General features: G+C 41.4%; 2 protein-coding genes across 4 annotated transcripts in view; one reads left to right on the top strand and one right to left on the bottom strand.

Annotated features, from left to right (window-relative positions):
- plpp1a (phospholipid phosphatase 1a) overlaps positions 1–1,348 on the top strand; it is a 13,845-nt gene extending 12,497 nt beyond the window's left edge. For all 3 annotated transcript variants that reach the window (XM_070924930.1, XM_070924931.1, XM_070924929.1), the window contains exon 6: positions 23–1,348. In XM_070924930.1, coding sequence (XP_070781031.1) covers positions 23–142 — 120 coding nt within the window. In that variant the 3' untranslated portion in view covers positions 143–1,348. The remainder of the gene's footprint in view (positions 1–22) is intronic.
- mtrex (Mtr4 exosome RNA helicase) lies at positions 1,130–21,284 on the bottom strand. The gene is made up of 27 exons (XM_070924927.1): positions 21,184–21,284; positions 20,673–20,813; positions 20,186–20,252; positions 19,826–19,888; positions 19,535–19,647; positions 19,065–19,239; positions 18,835–18,925; positions 18,201–18,325; positions 17,916–18,014; positions 17,632–17,749; positions 17,304–17,435; positions 13,588–13,667; positions 12,952–13,062; positions 11,953–12,054; positions 10,523–10,648; positions 9,665–9,815; positions 9,066–9,238; positions 8,906–8,982; positions 8,705–8,825; positions 8,479–8,589; positions 8,184–8,372; positions 6,395–6,558; positions 5,499–5,604; positions 4,240–4,296; positions 3,983–4,145; positions 2,914–3,018; positions 1,130–1,759 (listed from the first exon to the last, which is right to left on the bottom strand). The coding sequence occupies exons 1-27, from the start codon at positions 21,282–21,284 to the stop codon at positions 1,707–1,709; spliced, it is 3,114 nt and encodes a 1,037-aa protein (XP_070781028.1). The 3' UTR covers positions 1,130–1,706.
- Positions 21,285–21,355: the final 71 nt, after the last annotated feature.

Below are 21,355 nucleotides of genomic sequence, written 5' to 3'. Positions count from 1 at the left end.
ATTCTCTCCCTGTATCTTGCAGGTCTTCTTCGTGTCTGACTTTTTCAAGCCACGCGTAGATTCCCACAAAGAGGAGGACATCCCGCACACAACCCTGCAGGAGACCCCAACAAATGGAAACCACTTTGAGAGTCCCAACTAAGCTAATCGAGATGTGGAGGACGACACCTCTGCTCTGTCCAAACGCACACCCCGGGATCCCAGCTCTCTAGCCTCTCATCTCACGCTAATTCTCATCCGACACCCTGCATGGATTTACATTGTACTTGATTCTTACTTCAAGGAAGAAAGTGGACGACTGTGCATCGCCCAGAAGAAACTTTTGGAAACTACGCCGCAGGCCTGTTCGGATTTTAAGACTTTATAATTTTAGGTAATTTGCTGTCTTGTCCATCAATTCTCCATCTGGAAGGAAAGTGTTGAGAATACCTGTCCAAGCCTTGTAGACGTAGGTTAGGGGCTAGAGATTCTGTAAGGACAGGAACCATTTAGCATGTATCTACTGAGCCGGTGGGGAGGACTTAAAGGCAGACACCCACTAAAGGGTCTGACCACTGCTGGGAGAGGGAGGAGGGTGGGAAACCTGTGAATGTAACCTTGCTTTGTGCTTTTCCTGACCTGGAGTCAGTCTGCTCAAGGATCTGATTTAGGGTCAGTTAAACTCCAGCACCCAGAAACACTATTGACTCTCATAACGCTGCTGCCTTAAATTCAGTGTTAATTAAAAGGGCTAATCATTGGAGGAATGTTCTCGAGGCTAGAAAGTGCTGGAGGCTAAAGCTGATCCTAGATCAGAGGGCAACACTGCTTCACATCTGGAGCGGCTGAGTCCAGGCCAATGCCACCGCCGTCTGATTCTCCAACCGTCGAACCCAAAGATATAGTCGAGGAGGAAGCTTGACTTGCATCGTGTGTTTTGGTTAGAGAGTTGAAGAGTAGACGGTCAGTTTAAGTCCCGTGTTGCCTTTGCTGGACTGCTACTGCTGCTATCACAGCTTCCCTGTGTATCTAAGAACTAATATAAACATCAAGTGAACAGACAACAATGTACTTTTGTATCATCTGTATGTAAAAACAAATCAACATACAGACTTGTATTGAAAAACAATGTTACAAATATGTACAAATGTCTAAAATAAGAAAAAAAAAAAAAGGAAAAATAAAGCCATTTTACTTATTAACATGAACACAAATGAAACTTAAGTGTTTGATACATTATGTCATGAGCCGTAAGTTAAAGCATGACTTGTGTTTACTCTCTCAGCCAAATATATCAAAATTATTTGTCATATTATGCACCACTTTGCCCATGTAAGCAAAAATAATAAAAGCATGAATGTTCAATGTATTCTGGCCACATAGATGCATTTAGACAAATGAGAAATGTTTTACAACCTCAGACAAATTCCGCTCATTCGTTTATAAAATGCAATTCTCACCGTGGATAACGCTACTCGACAGGACGTGACGGGTAAGTTCTGTGATCTAAAAGACGAATGCATTATTTTTCCAATTGAAAGTCAATTTAACTAACATTGTGGAAATAAACGTCACAATATTTGACCCCCGTGTGAGACAAAAAAAAAAGAGAAAAGAATGGAGGGCCAAGAGATCCATCGGGGGTTAATCATAACAGTATGAAAAAGTGAAAAACAGCATTTATCCTCCAGTAGCCACTTCCATCATGTTGGAAAGCTTTAAGGTCATTATAGGTAGAGACTGGCAGCAAATACAATGTCTCTCTTGATCTTCGTTATGCCTGCAGAGACAGAAATTAAGAATAAATTCATCACTTAACATCTAAATTTATAACTTTCATAAATCAGAAGTTTGCATCAGAAACGTGGATCTGGATGAAGCGGCTGAGCTTGTCCGCCTTGATTGAAACCAAAAGATCAGAAACGCCCTGTTTTCAAAACAAACAAATGGAAAGTTGCCACAATGGAACATGATGTTAAGATTCTTACATGACAAGTCATCCTGCTCCAGTGGTGGTGTGATATTTAATTATCAGATCAGATTATGGTTTATGTTCCAGAGAATAAACAGTCTATGCTGTACTGATTACTTCTATCCCCAAATGGATTATTTCAAGGTCAGTTTGACAGAGTGAAATGTGGCCTGCAGGAGATGTTCTCGCCTTTTAAAACTCAGAGGAGGAAGTAAATAGTAGAGCTGATAACTTGGGTAGATAAAAAATAGGATGTCATTCAGGAACATTTTTCTGCTTCCCGCATGATAGATTTGCCTCGGTGCCATGCCATTGTTTCGACATCCCTTTATTCCAATAGACCCCAATAGTCGGAAAAATGTCCCATTGCTCCGAAGGCCCGAAAATACACACTCTCCCTGCAGTTGTTGGCTCAGTGACTGCCGGCCCGGTTATCTTACTATGTATCTTACTACCCAATAAATGCACACCAGAACACTAATCAGTCACTGAACTAACAACTGCAGGGAGAGTGTGTATTTTCAGACAAATGGGCCTTCGGAGCAATGGGCGTTTGTTTTCGGGATAACAGGCTGTCGGACAAATGGGCTTTCCGAGCAATGGGACATTTGTTTCAGAAGTGTTTCATCTAATAACTAAAGAAGAATTTACCAAAATACAAGATACAATACAATTCAAGTTTACAGCCTTTAGGATGACGGCTGTATGTATGATCATATGGATGAATCATGTCTAAAACTTAGTTAAAAAGGTTGTGGAGCAGAGATTTACGTTCAACGTCGGGTTCAAGACAGTCCAAAGCAAAAAGATATATTTAAATATCACAGAAGAAAATGTGTGAAGCTGGAAGCAGTGAGATTTTGGCATTTTTGCTTTAAAAATGCCTTGAAATAATCGCCAATTTATTTCCTGTCGAATGACTGATTTACGGTTTCAGCTCTAATAAGACTGATGTTTCTTACCTTCTGCAAACTTGTTCTCCAGCTCAGTGTTGCCTATAGCCTTGGCTGCAGAACACATTTGTCTCAGTACCTCTTCCAGGCGGCGCATGCAGCGGATGATGCTCCCTGCACAAGACACAAACACATAACATTGTTTCGTGTGTGTGAATCTATTGTTTTAAAAACGTTACTGCCATAATCCAACATGAATTCATACTGAACGTTTGATGGCAGAATAAGGACTTCTTGGAGGAAAATCCAAGTTTTTGGCCTCGTATCAAACTTCACAGCTCACTTATTAAACTTGACAAATACTCCTCACAGGTGTGACAGTGGTACACTTCCAATTAATTCATTCTAATTCACTGTGATTGTAGCCTATAGAGTCCTTTATTTGGTAAGCATACAATTTAACATATATGGAGTTATGTTTCCATTAATAAGTGAATCAAAGGTGAATCAATTGGTGGAAATAGAGCATTTCTTTCAAGGAAATTCCAATTTTCCTGATAATTAGTGACAAAATTACCCTCTTATTGAAAATGTCCCAGAAAATTATTAGGAAGTTACAGACCTGTGAAATAAAGTGTTAGTTAACAAGTATCAACATTTAAATGAAAACACAAGAAAAGAAAAGAAATGTCAAAATAAACAAATGTCTCAATTCTCTGTCTCTCTCCTTCACCAACACACACAGCACATCTAATACTCCCTCAAGTTTCTCAACTCTGCATTACTTCCTTCTTACGATGACTTCTGATGTTTTACAGCTGAGGTCATCTTTGGGAGTCAGAGACACAAACTGTCGGGAGAATTGATGGACTTGGAACTGGGTTCAAATCAAACCACACATAACAAATCAATTAGTGAGCCTCTCACAGCCTCGAAGTGACTGCATGGATTTGTCATGTTGGCCATGTTGTACCGCAGCATTCAGATCCTTTAGTACAGACTTATTTTCAGCAAAATCTTAATCTGAGAAGTGTCAAATGAATGTAGTGAAGTAAAGTACCTGAAAACTGTACTTAAGTAAGGCACTTGTATTTTAACTTCCTGTCGTGTCTGTTGGATATAAATATGAATTACGCACCTTCAAAGACGTCGGTCATCTTGCAGATTTGAGCAAACGTGGCGCCGTTAGCCCAGGCGTACACCACATCCATCAGGTGGGGCTTGAACTGGTTTAGATAAGTCTCCTCGTCCACTTCCAGCTTGGCGTCTGCAGAAACCTTGGCTATGCGCTTCGCACACTCCTGAACACGACAAAAAGAACAGCATTCACATTTCCACCAACTTCAAACTTTCAGCGATTGGAAACAAATCGGGGATCGCTTTATGTCGTCTCACCTGCATTTGTCTCAAGGGAGCTGCTAGCTGTTCGGTCAGTTTTGGCATCTCGCTGGCCTGGAGGCAAAATGACACCATTAATGTTCTGATAGCAAACTTGTGTTCCAAACTCCAGGCACAATACATTTCTATTTAAACCCACTATAGGCATGTTTGAAAGGAAACGACATCAACACCTGTCTGGTTGTTATTAGCTTCTGTTTCCCAGGATTAGCAACATTTATTTGAATAAGGATTTCACCAGGAACAAGCCTCTGGGTTCCTCTCAAAATGTTATACTCATCTCTTAAAGGAGTGGTTCTTGTTCGCTTTCTTGCCAAGAGTTAGATGGAAAGATTGACATCACTCTCATATCTGTACAATATGAAGCCATAGCCAGCAGCCAGTTAGCTTAGCTTAGCAAAAAGAATAGAAACAGGGGAAAACAGCTTGTCTAGCTCTGTCCAAAGGGATTATGTGCAGGACTGTTTCTTGGCTGGGCTAGCTGTCTTAATGCTGAGCTAAGCAAATGGGCTGCTGGCTGTAGCTTTATATTGAATGGACAGGTAGCAGTGATCTCCTTCCACAGGTAACCGTCACACGGTAGTGGCTATTAACGTCACAAATGAATACATCTGTAATTAGCGCTGGATATTGTTTGAAATTTCTCATACTAGTGTCAAAATCATACCGAAGTTCATAATGACACTTTTTTCTATAACTTAATTTGAGGTATGTTAACATATTTTTCAAACAAGTGATAGAACCTGGGTCAGAATGCATCAATAGTTTAGAAGACAAAAGTCAAGTCGGAAGGGTTGTCGTCATCCCAAGCTAAACTATCAACAGGTGCTCTTTAATGACAGGCAACAGCTGTACACACACACAGTGGTGCTCTACTGGTAAGCAAACATGACAGCCGCTTGTCGTCGCTTCCTTTCTGACACAAGTAAGACACAAAAGAGAGACAGCGGGAGCCGTGATTGAGTTGAGGCAGACATTTGTTCTGTTGTTCTGAGCTGAAGTAGAGCCAAAGAAAAGGTTTGTTAAACCATCTGACGCTGGATTGCCTCATTGAGAGAACAGGCTTCATTAGGCAAGACAAACACACATCAACCTCAGGTTTCTGTTTTGGTTGCAGCGCGGGGGACGAGGCCAAGAATGCGATCGTGGAGCTCGAATGTGTGGGAATGGGAATCAGCGTTTCGGGAAAGGATTAAATATCTGTTTGTGTGGAGAATTAGAGGAATTAAGATGTGTTTGTGTGCGTTTGTTCGTACATTCTCCTGGAAGACGAAGCAGGACAGCAGGGCGGTGGCTTGTTCAACCGTCAGATCGTTGAAGAGGCCGTTGAAAATCATCTCCGTCAGCAGGAGTTCATCACCACTGGAGAGATTCACATACAGAGACAATTATTACATCTACATATTACATTATATGTTTTAGTACTTTATCAAACAGGATCCGATACATCTCTTACTTGTTCTATTAAAGCAGTGTAACTGTGCAGAAATGTGGTGTGGGAGTGAGTAAGAACAGGTGAGAGCAGATGTCCCCTCAGGACTCATAATACAAGCAACGTTTCACCAAATAAGCAGGAAGAAGACAAGCCACCATTACTGCGGTGCCACCACACTGTAATGTATACAAAAGATTTCACTTTTGAAGTGCTTTTGCCAACAAATCTGTCCAGCAGATCCTGTTGAACTGAAAAAATAGTCAAATGCCGTTAAAATAAAGTCAATAGTCTATAAAAATTAAACATTTCAACGATATTTAGTCCAGTTTTGCTGTTCTGTTCTGTTATCAGCTGCTCCAACAACAAACTGAGACTTGGGGGAAAAAAGGACGGAAAGTATAAGCCACAAATCTCTGATCCATTGAATCAATTTGACTTCCCTCAATCTCCATTATTATTAAATCCTCATGTTTCATTAATTAGCTGATCCACGTGGCAGTTTCACATTCAGACTGGCAGTCAGACAGAGGCAATATGTTAATGTTATTTCCCAAAGCCTGCGTCATAAACAAGTTTGAGACAAACACCTTTCGCTGTCAGCGTCCTCGTGCCACCGCAGTAATGACTCAACTTTTCAGAAACCACACTTCATCAGTTAAGCAGCTATATTATATCTATATTTAAACAAATTGAGTGCTGGGTGAGGCTCCGTCCTACCTGCTAATTTCACAGGCTACCCGCCCTTTCATCTCGATGACATCGGACGGACTGGCGAAGCCAAGGCGTCGCAGAACTCTCTTCCTGCACTTCAGCTTGTCCATCTGCAGGACGGTCCGAGCTTTCTTCAGCTCTCGCTTGGCCGTTCGAACGTCTGCTGCAATCTAAAACACACACACACACACGTTGTTATACCATACGACCTTTACCAAATGTAAACTTGGAGAAGCTAGAGGTTTCTAGAAAATTCTTTATAATTGTAATTATTAATAAATGCACTGTGATATCTGCCAGCTGTTTTGTGCAGATAATTTCAAATGCTACATTAACTTTCAAAGTGATGAAGTGGAATATTTGAGTTATCCGCCAACAGATGTTCATCTGTCCTCAGTGATGTCCATTATCCACTTTAACCTTCACCCCTCATCGTTACAACATACCTCAGAGCCAAAGAAGCAAACACGTGCACGAAGAGATTTCACCAGCGTGATTTATTACTCCAAAAATTATATTTATATTTTGGGGAATTTCTCTGAACTGGTGGCTGCATGTGAGATAGTGAAGAAATCTATCACACGTGCACACGAAAGCTGGGAAGTTTAGACTTTCTGATGTTTGTGCTCCCAGAAGAAAATGCTGGAAAAGTATCACCACAAAAACATTAGTAATGAATACGGTTTTAGCTTTCGTCTATATGGTATGAAATGGGGTTCAACTTTAACAGCCATGATGTGGAGTGTGTGTGTGTGTGTGTGTGTGTGTGTGTGTGTGTGTGTGTGTGTGAGAGAGAGAGAGAGATGATGAGTTGAGGCTGCCTGCTTTACTAAACAAATAAGGTAGGTGTGGTATCAGTACTGTGAAGGCCAAAGCGGAGGTCAGCTGCAGAAATGAAACTGAGGATTTATCTGCCAATCAAACATAAAGTAATGAAGTTTACACTGCACTGTATCCCTTATCATTTCAGAACACACACAAGACCACAGAGGGATATAAATGTTTATGCAAATTGTCAAACATGGTCTGGTTTGCTTTTTTTCCCCCACTGGTAAAAGCCAATCCGGGTGATTTGCATCTGTCACAATGTGCCTTTTAAACCCCCCCAACATGAACTGAGTAAAGCTGTACTGAATTGGCCTGAACAGTCTGACTTCATCTTTCTGTAAAGCAGAACACACAGATGTAGCATGTGCATGTTGTTGTGCTGAATTACAAACAGGACACTATAATATCTTGTAAAATCGTATCTGGATCTGGATTTTAATTTGACATGTACATGTTACCAAGTCCAGCATCATATTTGCTATTTTTGTGAGTGTTGGTAATATATTATTATGGGGCTTTGTACTGACAGTAATGTTCTAATGTGCTGAAAGACAGGAAGTGTGTTGTTAAGTGTTAAAACCACTACATGGATACCTGGTAAAAAAAAAAAAAGCCCCTTGCTCGATGCGGTCTGATGAGGAGGTTTTGGAGGACCTATAACTGAGGGGGAGGCTCTGTAGAATAAAGTCCTTGCTTTCTTCCTGTGTTTGTCTGTATGAGTATATATGGCCAAAGCCAACCAGTCTAGCAGGAAAAGACGAAGGAAGGTCACTGATTGTAATCTAACAAAAGGTAGCTGATGTGGATAAAAAGGAAAGATAAAAGTAAGTCATATTTCAATAGTAACAACTGTGATCCGTCATTAAATGGTTGGCTTCCTGTAAGCTTTGACCGTTAGTGTGGTTTTCTATGGCTGACATTTAACTCTCCCACCAACTGAAAGACCTATATATATATAGTTTCTCACCAGAGCTTTCTTCTCACAGAGAGAATAGACAGATTCCAGGTTGGGGTCACTGTGCAGGGGGTGGGAGTACATGCGGTGCTCGAAGGCCTCCACTTTCTGAATAACTTTCTTCAGTGCCGGGTCTTTGATGCCCATGTCATCTATGGGGTCGAGCAGAGGAACGCCATCTGGGAAACGTTTCTGCACCTCCTGCACACAAAATGTTTGGAGGGAAAGAAAAGAAAGAGCAAATATTTAGAAAATGATTTCTGTTGAGTTCTCAATATCTTAGTTTCAAGAGGGCTGCATTTTGTACCTGTATAGACTTGAGCATGAGCTGTCTGTTGTCAAAGGGCCTCAGGTCTTTGGGGATGTAAAGGCGAACTGAGCTGATGGAAGTCAGTAGATGAAGCATCACTGGGACCACCTGGACAAAAACAAACAACATTAGAGTTACACTCACCCTGACTACAGAGACATGTAGTCATATTTGTGTGTGTAATTTGCAGTTAAGTGTGTTTTTGTGTGTTTGCTGCACCCACCTGCATCTCTCCTGTCTCCCCAGGAGCAGCAGGTTTAGCAGCCTCAGTTGCAGCATCTTTTAAGCTGTCCTTACTACAGTGGACCAAAACCTCCACCACATACAGCGGCTCTGAGTCTGTACTGGTCTAAATGGGGAAACGCACATTAGTCACAGCCACGTGTAAACTGATTCACATACAAGTGACACTATGATATGACACTGACTTACCTTCACATTAGACTTCTTGCAAAAGTTCACAACAACCCCCCAGCCAAAGTCAGCGTCGTCATTTTTTACCTGCGGTATCAGAACAAAGAGCCATTAAATGACGTGAAAATCCAGAATTATTGTCGTCAAACTGTTTGTGTGTGAAGCTCTACCTTGACAAGTCGCCCAGGCTGCAAGAACGGCAAGCAGTATTTGGGTTTGTGGGTGAACTCTTGTATCTCTTTACCCAGTTTGGCGAGCTGCTGTCTGATTTTAAAGTAAGTGACCACGCCCTCTTCGTTGGGAATCTCAATGGCGTGGTACTGCTCCTCATACTTCTTTATTTCTGCACAGAAAAAAAACAGCAACATGATTAAAGTTCAAACTAGAAAACAACAGAACAGGCAATGTGATTTTATTTCAACATCTTTGCAGTGAAAAACATAAAACATAATTCATACCAGACACCTAATAATGAAACATATCTTAGTTATGGAATCAGAGTCAACTCGCAGTCATAAGAGTTAAAACTGTGCTTGTTTTAGTCTTTTAGCATGTCTCATAAAACAGAATTGTTCGCCGTTTCTAAATGGTGTAAAATACAGCCTCCAGGAAGCCTTTTTGCCACTGCACAAACCAGAGAGATCTGAAACACATGCTAATCAAGCATGCAGATGTGCCTGTATTAGTAGAATCTAGAGTAGAGTTTCTCCAGAGGTTTCTTGCTCCTCCAGCCTGGAGTGTGCGGTAGTAAATATGGAAAAACTCTTACTCTCCACAACACCAGGCAAAGCCCTGTAGTGTTGGAACTGGTAGAAAGACTTCTCCAGCATGTACTCCGGGTTGATCTCCTCCACACGCAGCAGGTTGAGCACCATGTTGTAGGTCAGGTGGAAGGCACTGTTCAAAGGGTCTGCAGAGCCCTGCGCAGCACAATAAAAACCAGAGAGATGGGTATATGAAGATAAAAATAAGTACTTTTATTATAGTAATACACAGCTGTGATTAATTATGTGTTTTCATAATGTTATTTTACATCATTTTAATAAAAGTGCCAAGAAGATGTGCGGTCTAAATAAATGCAGGCTAAAGTTCCCCAAATTAAACATTGAGGAGGATTTTGCAATCACAACCTCTGAAACTCCAGAACCACAGAGATGTGTTAGACAGTTTTCTCCAAGATACCCTGGGAGTTAAGCACTGTGACAGAGCCAACAAAACAGTTTTACATTAACACAACCTCGTTCAAAAGCTACACAGCTACACATATTAATAGCAGTGTAGCTATAAATGTGTCAAATCAAAGACAAAAGACCAAGAGCCTCTGGTTTCCCTGTGACTGTGTTGTCAAGTTCTGACGGAGCACCAAATGGCCTGATGATCCAGAGAGAGAGCAACTTAAGAGTCACTTCTGACAATTTCCACTCAATCGTTCAAACTAATTCTCAGAAAGACAGCAGGGAATATGTTTCATTGATGGGATAGTGGGACTATTACTGTAGCAGAAGAACGTGTAGACAGCACTGAAGTGGTCTGCTAAGATGTGATCGATGACTAGCAGATGCATTCAGAAAAATAACTCAAACTTGCACGTTAAAAAAAGGGCACCTAGCAGCTTTATTCACAGTACCTTAAGCAGCTGTTTGCCCACAGCTGGACTCATCTTCTCGTCCACCATGAAAATAACAATTCCCCTGTCGTCCATTCCTCTCCTCCCAGCTCGCCCAGACATCTGGATGTACTCACCTGATGTAATCTGGATCACGTGAAAACACACAAGACATTAAGAAAAAGATATTTATTAGTGGATGCTTCTCTGTACCTGTAATATAATGTGTATTTGTTGATCTGACAAAGACTGAAAAGAGTAATAGCTCTATATTATACTACTGAGAAAAGAGGCATAAACATATAAAAGGCAAGCAGAGACGCAGTATGATAATGTACTAATGCATATTTGAGTGACAATATAACCAAATAACCAAAATAGATGAGCTACTTCTGCAATTAGTGCCAAACCAAGTATCTGCATTAGTAACATAGAGATCTAGATGATGAAACCGTCTCGTGAGGAAGAGACTGAACCACTTCTCCACAAGCCTCTGAGGACTTCTCTCTGTGTTGCACGTGGCTCTGATTAAAACCCCACATATCTACTGCTCTTTGAGCAATAAAAATGCTAAAAAAAGGCAGATAAGATTATTTTTGAGTTGGATGCCATGGGATCGGCTCTTGATTTAAAACACAGTGCGTCTCAGGAATGAGAGTTGTGTGTGTTTAAATGTGTGAGTGAGTGCCTGCGTGGAGCTTTGGCATCATCAGATGCACCAGATGTTCCTGATGAACCTCTTGGAGGGCAGTTTCCTTCTCTCTCACATTCTCTTCAAGCCTGTGTGTGTGTGTGTGTGTGTGCGTGTGTGTGTGTGTGTGTGAGCTGGAAATCCATGTGTATGAAGTGAAGATGAAGGGTGCTTCTAAGTGATGGCGGCTCCACACACAGCCCCCAGATCTTATAAACAATACGTGGCTGTTTATGTGGCGATGCAAGCTGCAGGACTTGAAGACCTTATAAAGGCCTCGCAGCAACACACTGTGCGACAACCCCAGAGCTGTTATTTTAAAGAGATAGCACAGGTTATGGGGAGCTTTACTATTTTACTGGCTACTTACTGAAGGTACAGTAACAGGGAGATCAGCCTCGCTTAGCGCTCTTATTGGATGTTTATGGGCTAAGTAGTAGCTCCCCTGTAAAGGCAGATCTTTTCCAAAGATTGACGTCTAGTTTACATAAACTACACTTTTTGGGCTCATCTTCCTGCTTATGTGTGCCCACAGCTACATCTATGGAAATTGCAGTTGAACAACATAATGTACCCATTAGGATTTTGCATGTAATGTAGGATGAGGGGCAAAAAAATCCAATACATTTCCTGACAGGATTTACCTCTTGGAAAACTGCTGACTTGTTACGTGACAATAACTCTGTGTGTGTGTGTGTGTGTGTGTGTGTGTGTGTGTGTGTGTGTGTGTGTGTGTGTGTGCGCGCGCGCGTGCTCTTACAAAGCGGTGATTCTTGCCATCAAACTTGCGTGCGCTGGTGAAGAGCACAGTGCGAGCCGGCATGTTGATGCCCATGGCGAATGTCTCTGTAGCAAACAGGGCCTGGGATGAGAATAAAAAGCAAACATAAAGACGATCTCATAACAATATTCTAACAGTGTCATTTTTGATCCAGCTTTAAAAAAAGGTGCCCCTGTAGAGTTATCTTGTAAACAAACAAATGAATGTTTGAATTCAGTGTTACCAGAAGGCATCATGTGCATCCTTGAGGCCTAATAAACTTGTTGAATGCATTTTGCTCTTCATAAAACCATTGTTTAAGTCCAAAAAAAATAGTGGTGTGCTCAGTCTGTAAATCTCAGGATCCACTTAATAAACAACTGGTGCTCTTAAAGAAAAAGGAAATCTTCAAGCTTGCGTAAAAGATAAAACTTCAGGCACTCAAGTATAGTTACAAACCTCTGAGGACTTAAAAGCCTTGTAACTAATAAATGCTTTTAATCAAAACTCAACATGCTCCTGCTCCTCTGTGTGCGAGTGCCTGAAGATTCCAATTTTAAAGCATTTTGAATGCTGCATTATTTGCATCCATGTTTGCTTGCTAGCAGTCTTCTTCACTGCATTTTGTTGGCACACTGCTATGTTTCTTAGCGTGTTACTGCCTCTGACTGTTGATCAATGTAAAAGCCTGAAATTGACAGCAGGACGGAGGTCACAAAAACTGCTCCACAGCGCTACTAGTGGTCATAAACTTCACAGGGTACCTTTAATTATTCTTGTACATACAGGCTGAAGCTGCCTGGATTGTACCAATCCCAGTTTTGTGCATCAGTTCTCAACTATACTGCATGTACAATGTTTAAATTCAAGCATATTAAACCTAATTCAGAGAACCTTCCTCAAACAAATCAAGTTAATTGCAGTAACTCTGCTCAGAGGGATGAATCTTATTTGTTTAAGTGTGTTTTCATGAGCATCTTGATGCAGAAACAGTCGTACCTTGAGCAGGCCTTCAGAGAAAAGGATCTCTATGGTCTCTTTCAGGATGGGCAGCAGGCCTCCATGATGGATTCCTATCCCCCTCTTCAAAAGTGGCAGCACATGCTCCACCTGACAAACACCAAGAGCAATGATAGGCATTTGTAGCATTTGTTTAGGGTATAGTGACAGTGCACATTCACCAGTTCGTTCATGCTATTATAGCCATCAGCAGCACAGAGAGAGAGAGAGAGAGAGAGAGAGAGAGAGAGAGAGAGTGGAAAAGCATCTAACCCTCATAGTGGAAAAGTGTGATGTGCGGTTGGCTTTCCCGTTGCTTGTGCCGTAGCGGTTTACAACTATTACCTCAGCACGGCTGGTTTTCATAATGTGACTTGACACAGCAGGGTACAATAACAGGAGCACAGTGTTTGAACCTTTGTTGACATTGTGTGTGCAGTTATTTACATTAAGGCAGTTTCACTGTCTTCTCTGAGCAGAAAATCATTCTGAAGGAAATGCTGAGGCCATTGGCTGAGGCTGAGCTTTTAAAAGGTGGCAGTGCTGGGTTCAAAAACTGGAGCAAGAGCAATGTGGATGGTTATAAAAACATCACGCGAGTTGTGAGGAAACACAGCGAGAAAGACCCGTCCTCACCTGAGGGAGTTTCTTGTCTTCGTCTGAAAGACAGTCCACTGCGTTGTTGAACACTTCCTCCACCAGACGTTTCTCATCATCTGGAACAAACAAATGGTGCATTTCTTAACAACGTCATCACAAAGCTGTTCAGAAAACATTTTAGCACAAAGCCATTTCCTACATCCTGAAGCTGTGTGTCTCAACTACTCGTGGAACATGCACACACACAAACTTATACACACACTTTTGGGTCAATTTTAAAATGTTGTTTTAAATATAATTTCTCTTGGCATGTGGGGTTGATGTGGAACAACGGGGAGAATTGCTTGCAGGAAAAGTTTAACCACCCAGGGATTGAGCAAATGATGCTGCTGCATTTGCTTCAACTTGAAGCTCTAGATTTTATCTGATTTTGCAGCCATATGTTTCAACAACAGTTTCTTTAATGTATGTTATTTTGTAGAACTTCTAATTGAGCTTTTCAAAAAATTCACAAATTGATGAATGCTTTTCTTTAAAGCTGAAGTGTTATCACAAAAACAAACAATGTCTGGAAAACGGTTGGCTGCTGCCACATGTTCAACAAACGTTTTATTATTGTTATCAGTTATATATGAATGCATATCAATGCACCACCACCAGTGTCTTATTACCGTGCTAATTACATTAGATTGTTTGCTGTGACTGGTTGGCTATATCTGTCCATGTGGAAACTTAGTCATAGGTCTTTCTTTATTCATGAAACCATTCTGGGAAACCTTCCTTCTTATATGCCTGTGTTAGTCAGAAACTTGGACTTCCACAAAGCCTGATGGCCGAGGATTTATTTTTAATGTCAAATGACTTCAGTGTCAATGGGACTTATTTTCATGGTTTAATAACAAAGTAATACCACTGACAAACACACACAAAGGCCAATGTAAAAAGCAAAGTCAGCCCATGGCTCCAGTAAAACAGCCAGGACATCCACTGTGTATCACACACAGAGAAGGGTTATAATTGACATTTAAGGAGCCTAGAGTCTAATAAAACTCCACTTGCAGCACCTAGAGGCTGCAGCGTTCATTACACCCCACTATGAAAACACACTTTAGTGCCATTCCAGCGATGAGCCAGAAGTTTGTCCTGAGGGTGAGACAAAAGGACAACTCAGAGAGTATCCGAAAAGGAAACTGTTCAACTCCAAGGAGCGAGATTGTTCTCTAAATTCCACGGCAATCGGCCCTGACGTCTACGTACAACTGGAAAAATTGTCCTGATGATGGCGGTAAAAGAAAGGTAAAAAGGTCACCAAAAACAAAGATATTTCTTTTGCGGACTGTGAATATCCACAACAAACATAGAGGCAATCTGGTCAGTAGTTTTCATGGTACTTTGTCAGGGACTCATGTGGCACTCCATCAATTTTACACATGAAGATCAGTTTACTAGTCACGGGGAGTATTAGTCAGCCTATGAAAACAGTTGCATAGTGTCTTCTATGGCTGTGGAGAGAGCTTTGTCATGTCTGAAAAAATGACTCAAGTGACACATTTGAAGTCGCCAAGTTTGGGCTGAAGGCCTGCATTGCAAACTGAGGATAACAAGTTTGAAAGATACTAAGGTCTAATGAAACACACTATTGAGTTGCTTTATTTGAAAAATGTGTTTTTTGGAGTTTGACCCATGCCAGGGAATAAAAGACAGGATATCTCTGCATCTGCTGCATCAATTTTCACCATCTTTTTTTAATCCGTCTCTTGTAAGTCCCCCAAGTTTATGGAAATGTAATACTGAATTGACTGTGCTGGTCATGGGGAGATTTTGAGCTAATGGTGGACACAATGTCTGGGGGGGGTCAACAAATCATTAGGAATCATCCTCTGTGGATTATCCCAACCAAATTCACATGACTTCCTCAACCTCAGAAAAACAACTACACTGCTGCTACACAACCATAAAACTACTACTGCTAGGGGCCAGCATCACAACAACACAATCTGGGTCTATGTCCACCTGTCAGTCTTTGCGTGAACCAACCAAAACTTCTACAACTTGTCTGTTTGGTGCTGCAGGTCTGAACTCGGTCAGCTGGTTGGTGTTTCGGCACCAGTTGGTCCCCCGAGTCCAACACAGCTCTGCCAACCCACTAACAGTGCCCAGAAACTGTGTGTCACAGCACGCAGCAGGAAGGGAGGGAGGGTGTGGGGCTGTCTTTGGTGGTAAAAAAAACAGACTGAAGAAAAGATATGGATGGAAGAAGGAACAAAGTAGAAAAGGTAGAAGAGAGAAATGGGGGTGAAAAGTAGCTGGTTGAGAATGAGAATAACCAGGAGAACCACGTGGTCCACCCCCCTCATTATAACCCACCTACACACACAAACAGAGGGACTCCATAACACCAACAACCTGCCTGCCTACATACACAGTGGGTTAAACAATCTGGCTTCTCAACTGTTTGCTTGAGAGAATTGTCCCTATGAATTTCTAAATGACAGACAAAGAAAACAACTGTCACGATAAAAAAAAACCATCAATCACATTTTATCATGAAAGCTTCATATTTCTTTAAACTAGTAAACATGTCAATGGAATAATTTGACTCCTTTACGAATCAGATTAATTCATTTCAACATTTTTCCTCAATAAAGTGAAGTTAACTGACTATTATTACTGGATACCATCTGCCTCGTCGTTCTGTTCAAGAAAATACTCAAAATGCATGAAACTGTTAGAAATGAGAAATTATCTTTGGCAGAGTTTTTCCATTTGTGCTGGGTTTTTTTGCAATATTAATGAAAAATTTGGCCGCGTTGACAGAAGAAAGGCCTTCAGTGTTGGAAGAGCTCAGCATTAAAACAAACCTCCTCATTTATAAGAATGTCACAATGCTGCGAAAACAAACCAAGATGAGGGAGGAAAATGTTTCCCAAGTAAGACTTCATAAGCATGTTTTATTTCACTGAAAAAGCCTGAAGCAGGGGGATTTGAGCCAACTTCAATCTACTGCTGGATTATCTCCCATCCTGCAGAGATTTGTCCTCATGAAGCAACTTCACTTATCCACTGGACCAAACAGCAGGACCAGCTGTGCCGGCACAATAAGCCATATTCATGGCACTCGCTCAGTGGGGAGGATTTATTCAGCTCGGCTTGCCAACAATTTAGCATTTTGGTGAGCGGTTTCGCTTGTCTAATTTCAGCTCCCTCCCCAATTCTCTCAGCAATTTGTCACAAAAATGTATTTGTTTTGGCTTTTCAGTGCAGAGACAATCTGCTCTGAATCTAACCACAAACATGCTCATTGTTCAATGTGCTGATAGTGTGACATATCCGATAACTAACAAATGCAGTGACATAAACACAGCCCACAATAAAATACTTTAATTTAGCTAAAAGGATGTACTGCCAAATAAACTGGATTTTTAAATCAATGGCATAACAGATGTGGCAGAATGGACAATATTAGGCAACTTCAGAATAGTGAAAAATTATTATTATTATTTCAAACAGCCCAAGATGATGTCTTCAAAAGTCTTCGTTGCAGCTCTAGAAAATATAATTTGATTATGAAATGTACAGTAAGTGGGCTACGCTTCAACACAACTCTGAATATCGGCTGAGCAAAGAAAAGGAAATGGATAAGTGGAACACATCACCTGCCACTGATCTACTGGTTCAAGGTAGATGTTCAAGATTGTATGTAGCAGCTCAAACTGAGCAAGTGCCTGCAGAAGTATTACAAATACACATACCTCTGTTAAAGTCCAGTTTGGCCACCTGCAGAGCGTAGGCCTCACACTCTTTCTTGCTGAAGCTGAAAATGATGACAGGCTGGAAGTTCCTCTCCATGATCATCTTCACTATCTTGAACACACTGGATGGACCTGAGGAAGTCATAGTACACATGAACATGAATTATTTAATTTACAACATTACATTATTACACATTTTAACCTTGAAATCTGACACACACACACACACACACACACACACACACACACACACACACACACACACACACACACACACACACACACACACACACACACACACACACACACACACACACACACACACAACCTTTAGTGCCTCCTTTACGTCCTCTCGGGTCCCACTTGCCCCCTCCGCTGGTCCCAGAATCCCCTGCGTCTCTCAGCACCTGCATAGCTGTGTTGAAATTGTCCTCTCTGAAGTCTCCCTGAAGAAAAGCAAAACACACGCACACATATTATGTATTATGTATATGATGGGAAGGCAGTTCCCAATGGGCGCATCCAAACAGAGACAGACAAACTGTCATGCTGGACTAATTAGTTAAACAACTCTGACAGAACCCAGTAAGGGCAGTTTGTGGGTGTCCTTACATTTTCATCAACAACCAGGTGGAGTCCATCGCCCCCTGCTGGGAAGATGTAGTGTTGCAGTGGAGTGGGACGGTAGTCTGTGTAGACTACATGGCATGGCTACAGGAGACGTGAGACAGAAACATTAATTATGTAACAAAGGACAAAAAAAAGGGGGGAAATGTTATCCCGATCCTTTCTTATAGAGAGATAGAGATAACTGTCACCTCCTCATGTTACATACAGGAGGACAGATAAAGTAGTTTGACCCTTATAATTACAATATATGCCAGAACAACGTCCCACCTGCTTATGTAGGTGGCAGATCCACTCAGCAAACTGTCTGGCATTGGGGATGGTGGCTGACAGGAAGACGTAATGCACATTGTCAGGAAGAAGAATGATGGTCTCCTCCCACACCACACCACGCTCTGAAATACACAGAAAGCAGAGGGATTTGTTGCAAGAACATGTTTGTATTCTTATCCAAAACCTGTCTTACATTTTCCTGTGAGGTTTGCCCGAACGATTGCTCCAAGTCAAATTCACTTTCAACTTCTTAACTGCACAAACTGGGCCTAGAATTGCCATATAAGGCTTCCTGTCCAGCTCAGTTTAGACAGGTTTCATTCACAAAAATGTTACTAAAGAGTAAAAAGAAGAATTTCACACCATGGACCTTCTATTCTTCTATTATTTTAGTTAATGTGTGTCATATTTAAATTAATTCAGATTAAGGCATTATGACTTGAGGTCAAATGAGTATTTTTACCCTGTGACACACTATCTGTACATGACTCGTGAATTTCGTTCATACCTAATCTTGAATCTAAAACTCGAAATAAATTTGAATTAATCTTAAATCACTCGTATGCACCTCATAAGAATTAATCTATTTGTAGGAGTGGTTACAGTTGTGCCGTTTGTGTTCTGTACACACCTGAATCTCTCATGTAATGGATCTCATCAAAGACGACCCACGCCACTTCCCTCATGATCTCAGAGCCTCGGTACAGCATGCTCCTCAGGATCTGGGAAAGAAGCAGTTTATCATGTCAGACCAACCTCTGCAGCTGCACATTGAACCTGCAGAATGATTTCCAAACACCGCCCTCCAACAAAGGTGATGTTTGACAACCTCCACTCAATTCAAACATTACCGCGTCTTACCTCTGTTGTCATGACAAGGCAGGAGGCGGTGGGGTTGATGGTGACATCACCAGTCATCAGTCCCACATCCTGGAACTCCTCGTACATCTCTCTGTACTTCTGGTTGGAGAGGGCCTTGATGGGGCTGGTGAAGATCACCCTCTGCTTCTCTCTGAGGGCCAGTGCAATGGCATATCTACAAGAGGAGGGTATACGAGTAAATCAGGTTAGATCACTAGTCTACCATAGTTGACGAAATGAAACTGAAAGTAAGTCAGATAAATAGTTTAACTAATGCTTCAACAAAAAGATAATTATGATTAATGAAAACAAGCTGTAGTTTGGGTTCAACTGCATGCAGGACTGTAGCTCTGCAGACAAAGTTCAACAAGACAGTAAGCAATTAATTTTGAACACAAACAACTGTCATAATAGCAATAAAAAATAAGATAATAATGCTTCATGAAGTCATGTTTATTGAAGATACTCACTCAGCACAGACAGTCTTGCCAGCAGAGGTGTGCGCAGACACAAGCACAGACTCGTTGTTGTCAATACACAAGATGGCCTCACGCTGGAACGGGTCGAGAACAAAAGGGTACTCCTGCAAGACAAAACATTTACATGCATGTTAATAAAATGTTTTCAATTTGTTTGGGAGATTAGCAATTTTTTCAGCCGCCCAACCAAAAATCTATGTCAGTGTAATTGGAAAACATTCTACACTGAACAAATGAAATTAATTCCACCAGTAGAAGAGCTGATTTAAAGGTGCATTATACCTTTGCTGCTTTCCCCACTCGCGCTTTCAGTGGTTTATATTCATCACTTGCAGGCAGAGCGACCTGTTAGGGAAAGATAGAATCTTTAACAGTCAAAGTTTTGATATTTAACATCAGAGAAGTCAGACAGGTGACAAATTAAAGATAAAAACGTGATAATAATCAAAACACAAAGTGAGGGAATATCTTGTGGAAGAATGGTGCTCATCCCTCCAGCAGATTTCAAGAAATGCATACAATCTATGAGAAGGCACACTGACGCTGTTCTGTGTGTTGATCAACACCTTTTTGAAACGCCTTGCTGGTTTTTCCTTTAATTTGTCATCCATCTGTAAATTTGCTTTGATGTGCTTTCTTTACCTCATGTGAGCATCCTTCCACAGTCTCAACTTGCTCCACCTTCACTTGGGGCATAAATTCTGCAAGACTGAAGTAAACCAAACACATATTACCAACACAGCAACTTCAAAACATATTCTGCAGCATATGAAGCCAGCATTTCCACTGAAAATACTCAAGGTCACTGGTTTGAATGACAAAGTTAAATCAACACTTACTAACAACATAAACTAAACGTTATAACCTTCATGAAGGTAATATTTATTGCAGGGCTGCTGTATTAGACTGCATTAGGTCCAGGGCAGGAGGAAGTACTCAGGCCCTTCAGTACACATAGCAATATCACTATGTAAAAACACTCTACTAACACTAAAAACACTAAAAATCTGCATTCCAAAATTGACTTTGACCGAAGTAAAAGTATATCAGTTATATCAGCTAAATGTACTTCAGAGTATTGTAATGCAACATGTACAGGCACACAGTGTTATGATGTAACTCGTCTCACTTTAGGTCATTAGCAGAGACTGTCTCATGTCGAGGTTTCTTCCCAAACACCGCCTCCTCCCCGCCGTCACTGTCTGCCTCCCTCTTGACCCGGGGAGATGGACCAGCATCCTTGTCAGTGCCATTTTTGCCTGCAACTTTCCTGGAATAGAAACAAGACACACAGGCGAAGAACTGTGGTTAGCTGAGCCTGTCCTGATACAGCTACTTCACACAGGAACGTTGCACCAACGGTTAACTAGCAAGCTAGACTTTAAGCTTCCCAGTCTCACAAAAATGGGATTAAAAGTTATATATAACACAACAAAAACGAAAGATTTTAGTTAACGTCTGTCAGCACAACCAGGGACTTTATATGATGTTTCATTAACGAGTTAAATGGCTAACTAGCCGGTTGAAGTTGTTTCACTCTCTGGCACGAGCTGACATGATGCTGCGTTCAGGTTCCCTGGACAGTCGAAACCCATGTTTTCAAACAACAAACATTACTGCGCAAAAAACAAATAATTTACCCTATGTCTGCTGCCAAAGAAGCGGGTATCTTTTTGCTCGTGGTCGTTTGTTGTTCATCGTCAAACACGCTGAACAAACCGTCTCCAAAGGCGTCTGCCATGACTGTTAGGGGCACACTTCCCACAATACAACACGAGGTTGCGCTCCGGTAGTACTTCCGGTACGGCAGCT

The sequence above is a fragment of the Enoplosus armatus genome, chromosome 18, assembly GCF_043641665.1.
Source record: "Enoplosus armatus isolate fEnoArm2 chromosome 18, fEnoArm2.hap1, whole genome shotgun sequence".
Lineage (NCBI taxonomy): Eukaryota > Metazoa > Chordata > Actinopteri > Centrarchiformes > Enoplosidae > Enoplosus > Enoplosus armatus.
The sequence above is the reverse complement of the archived record's forward strand: the minus strand, read 5'-3'. Positions and strand labels throughout refer to the sequence as shown.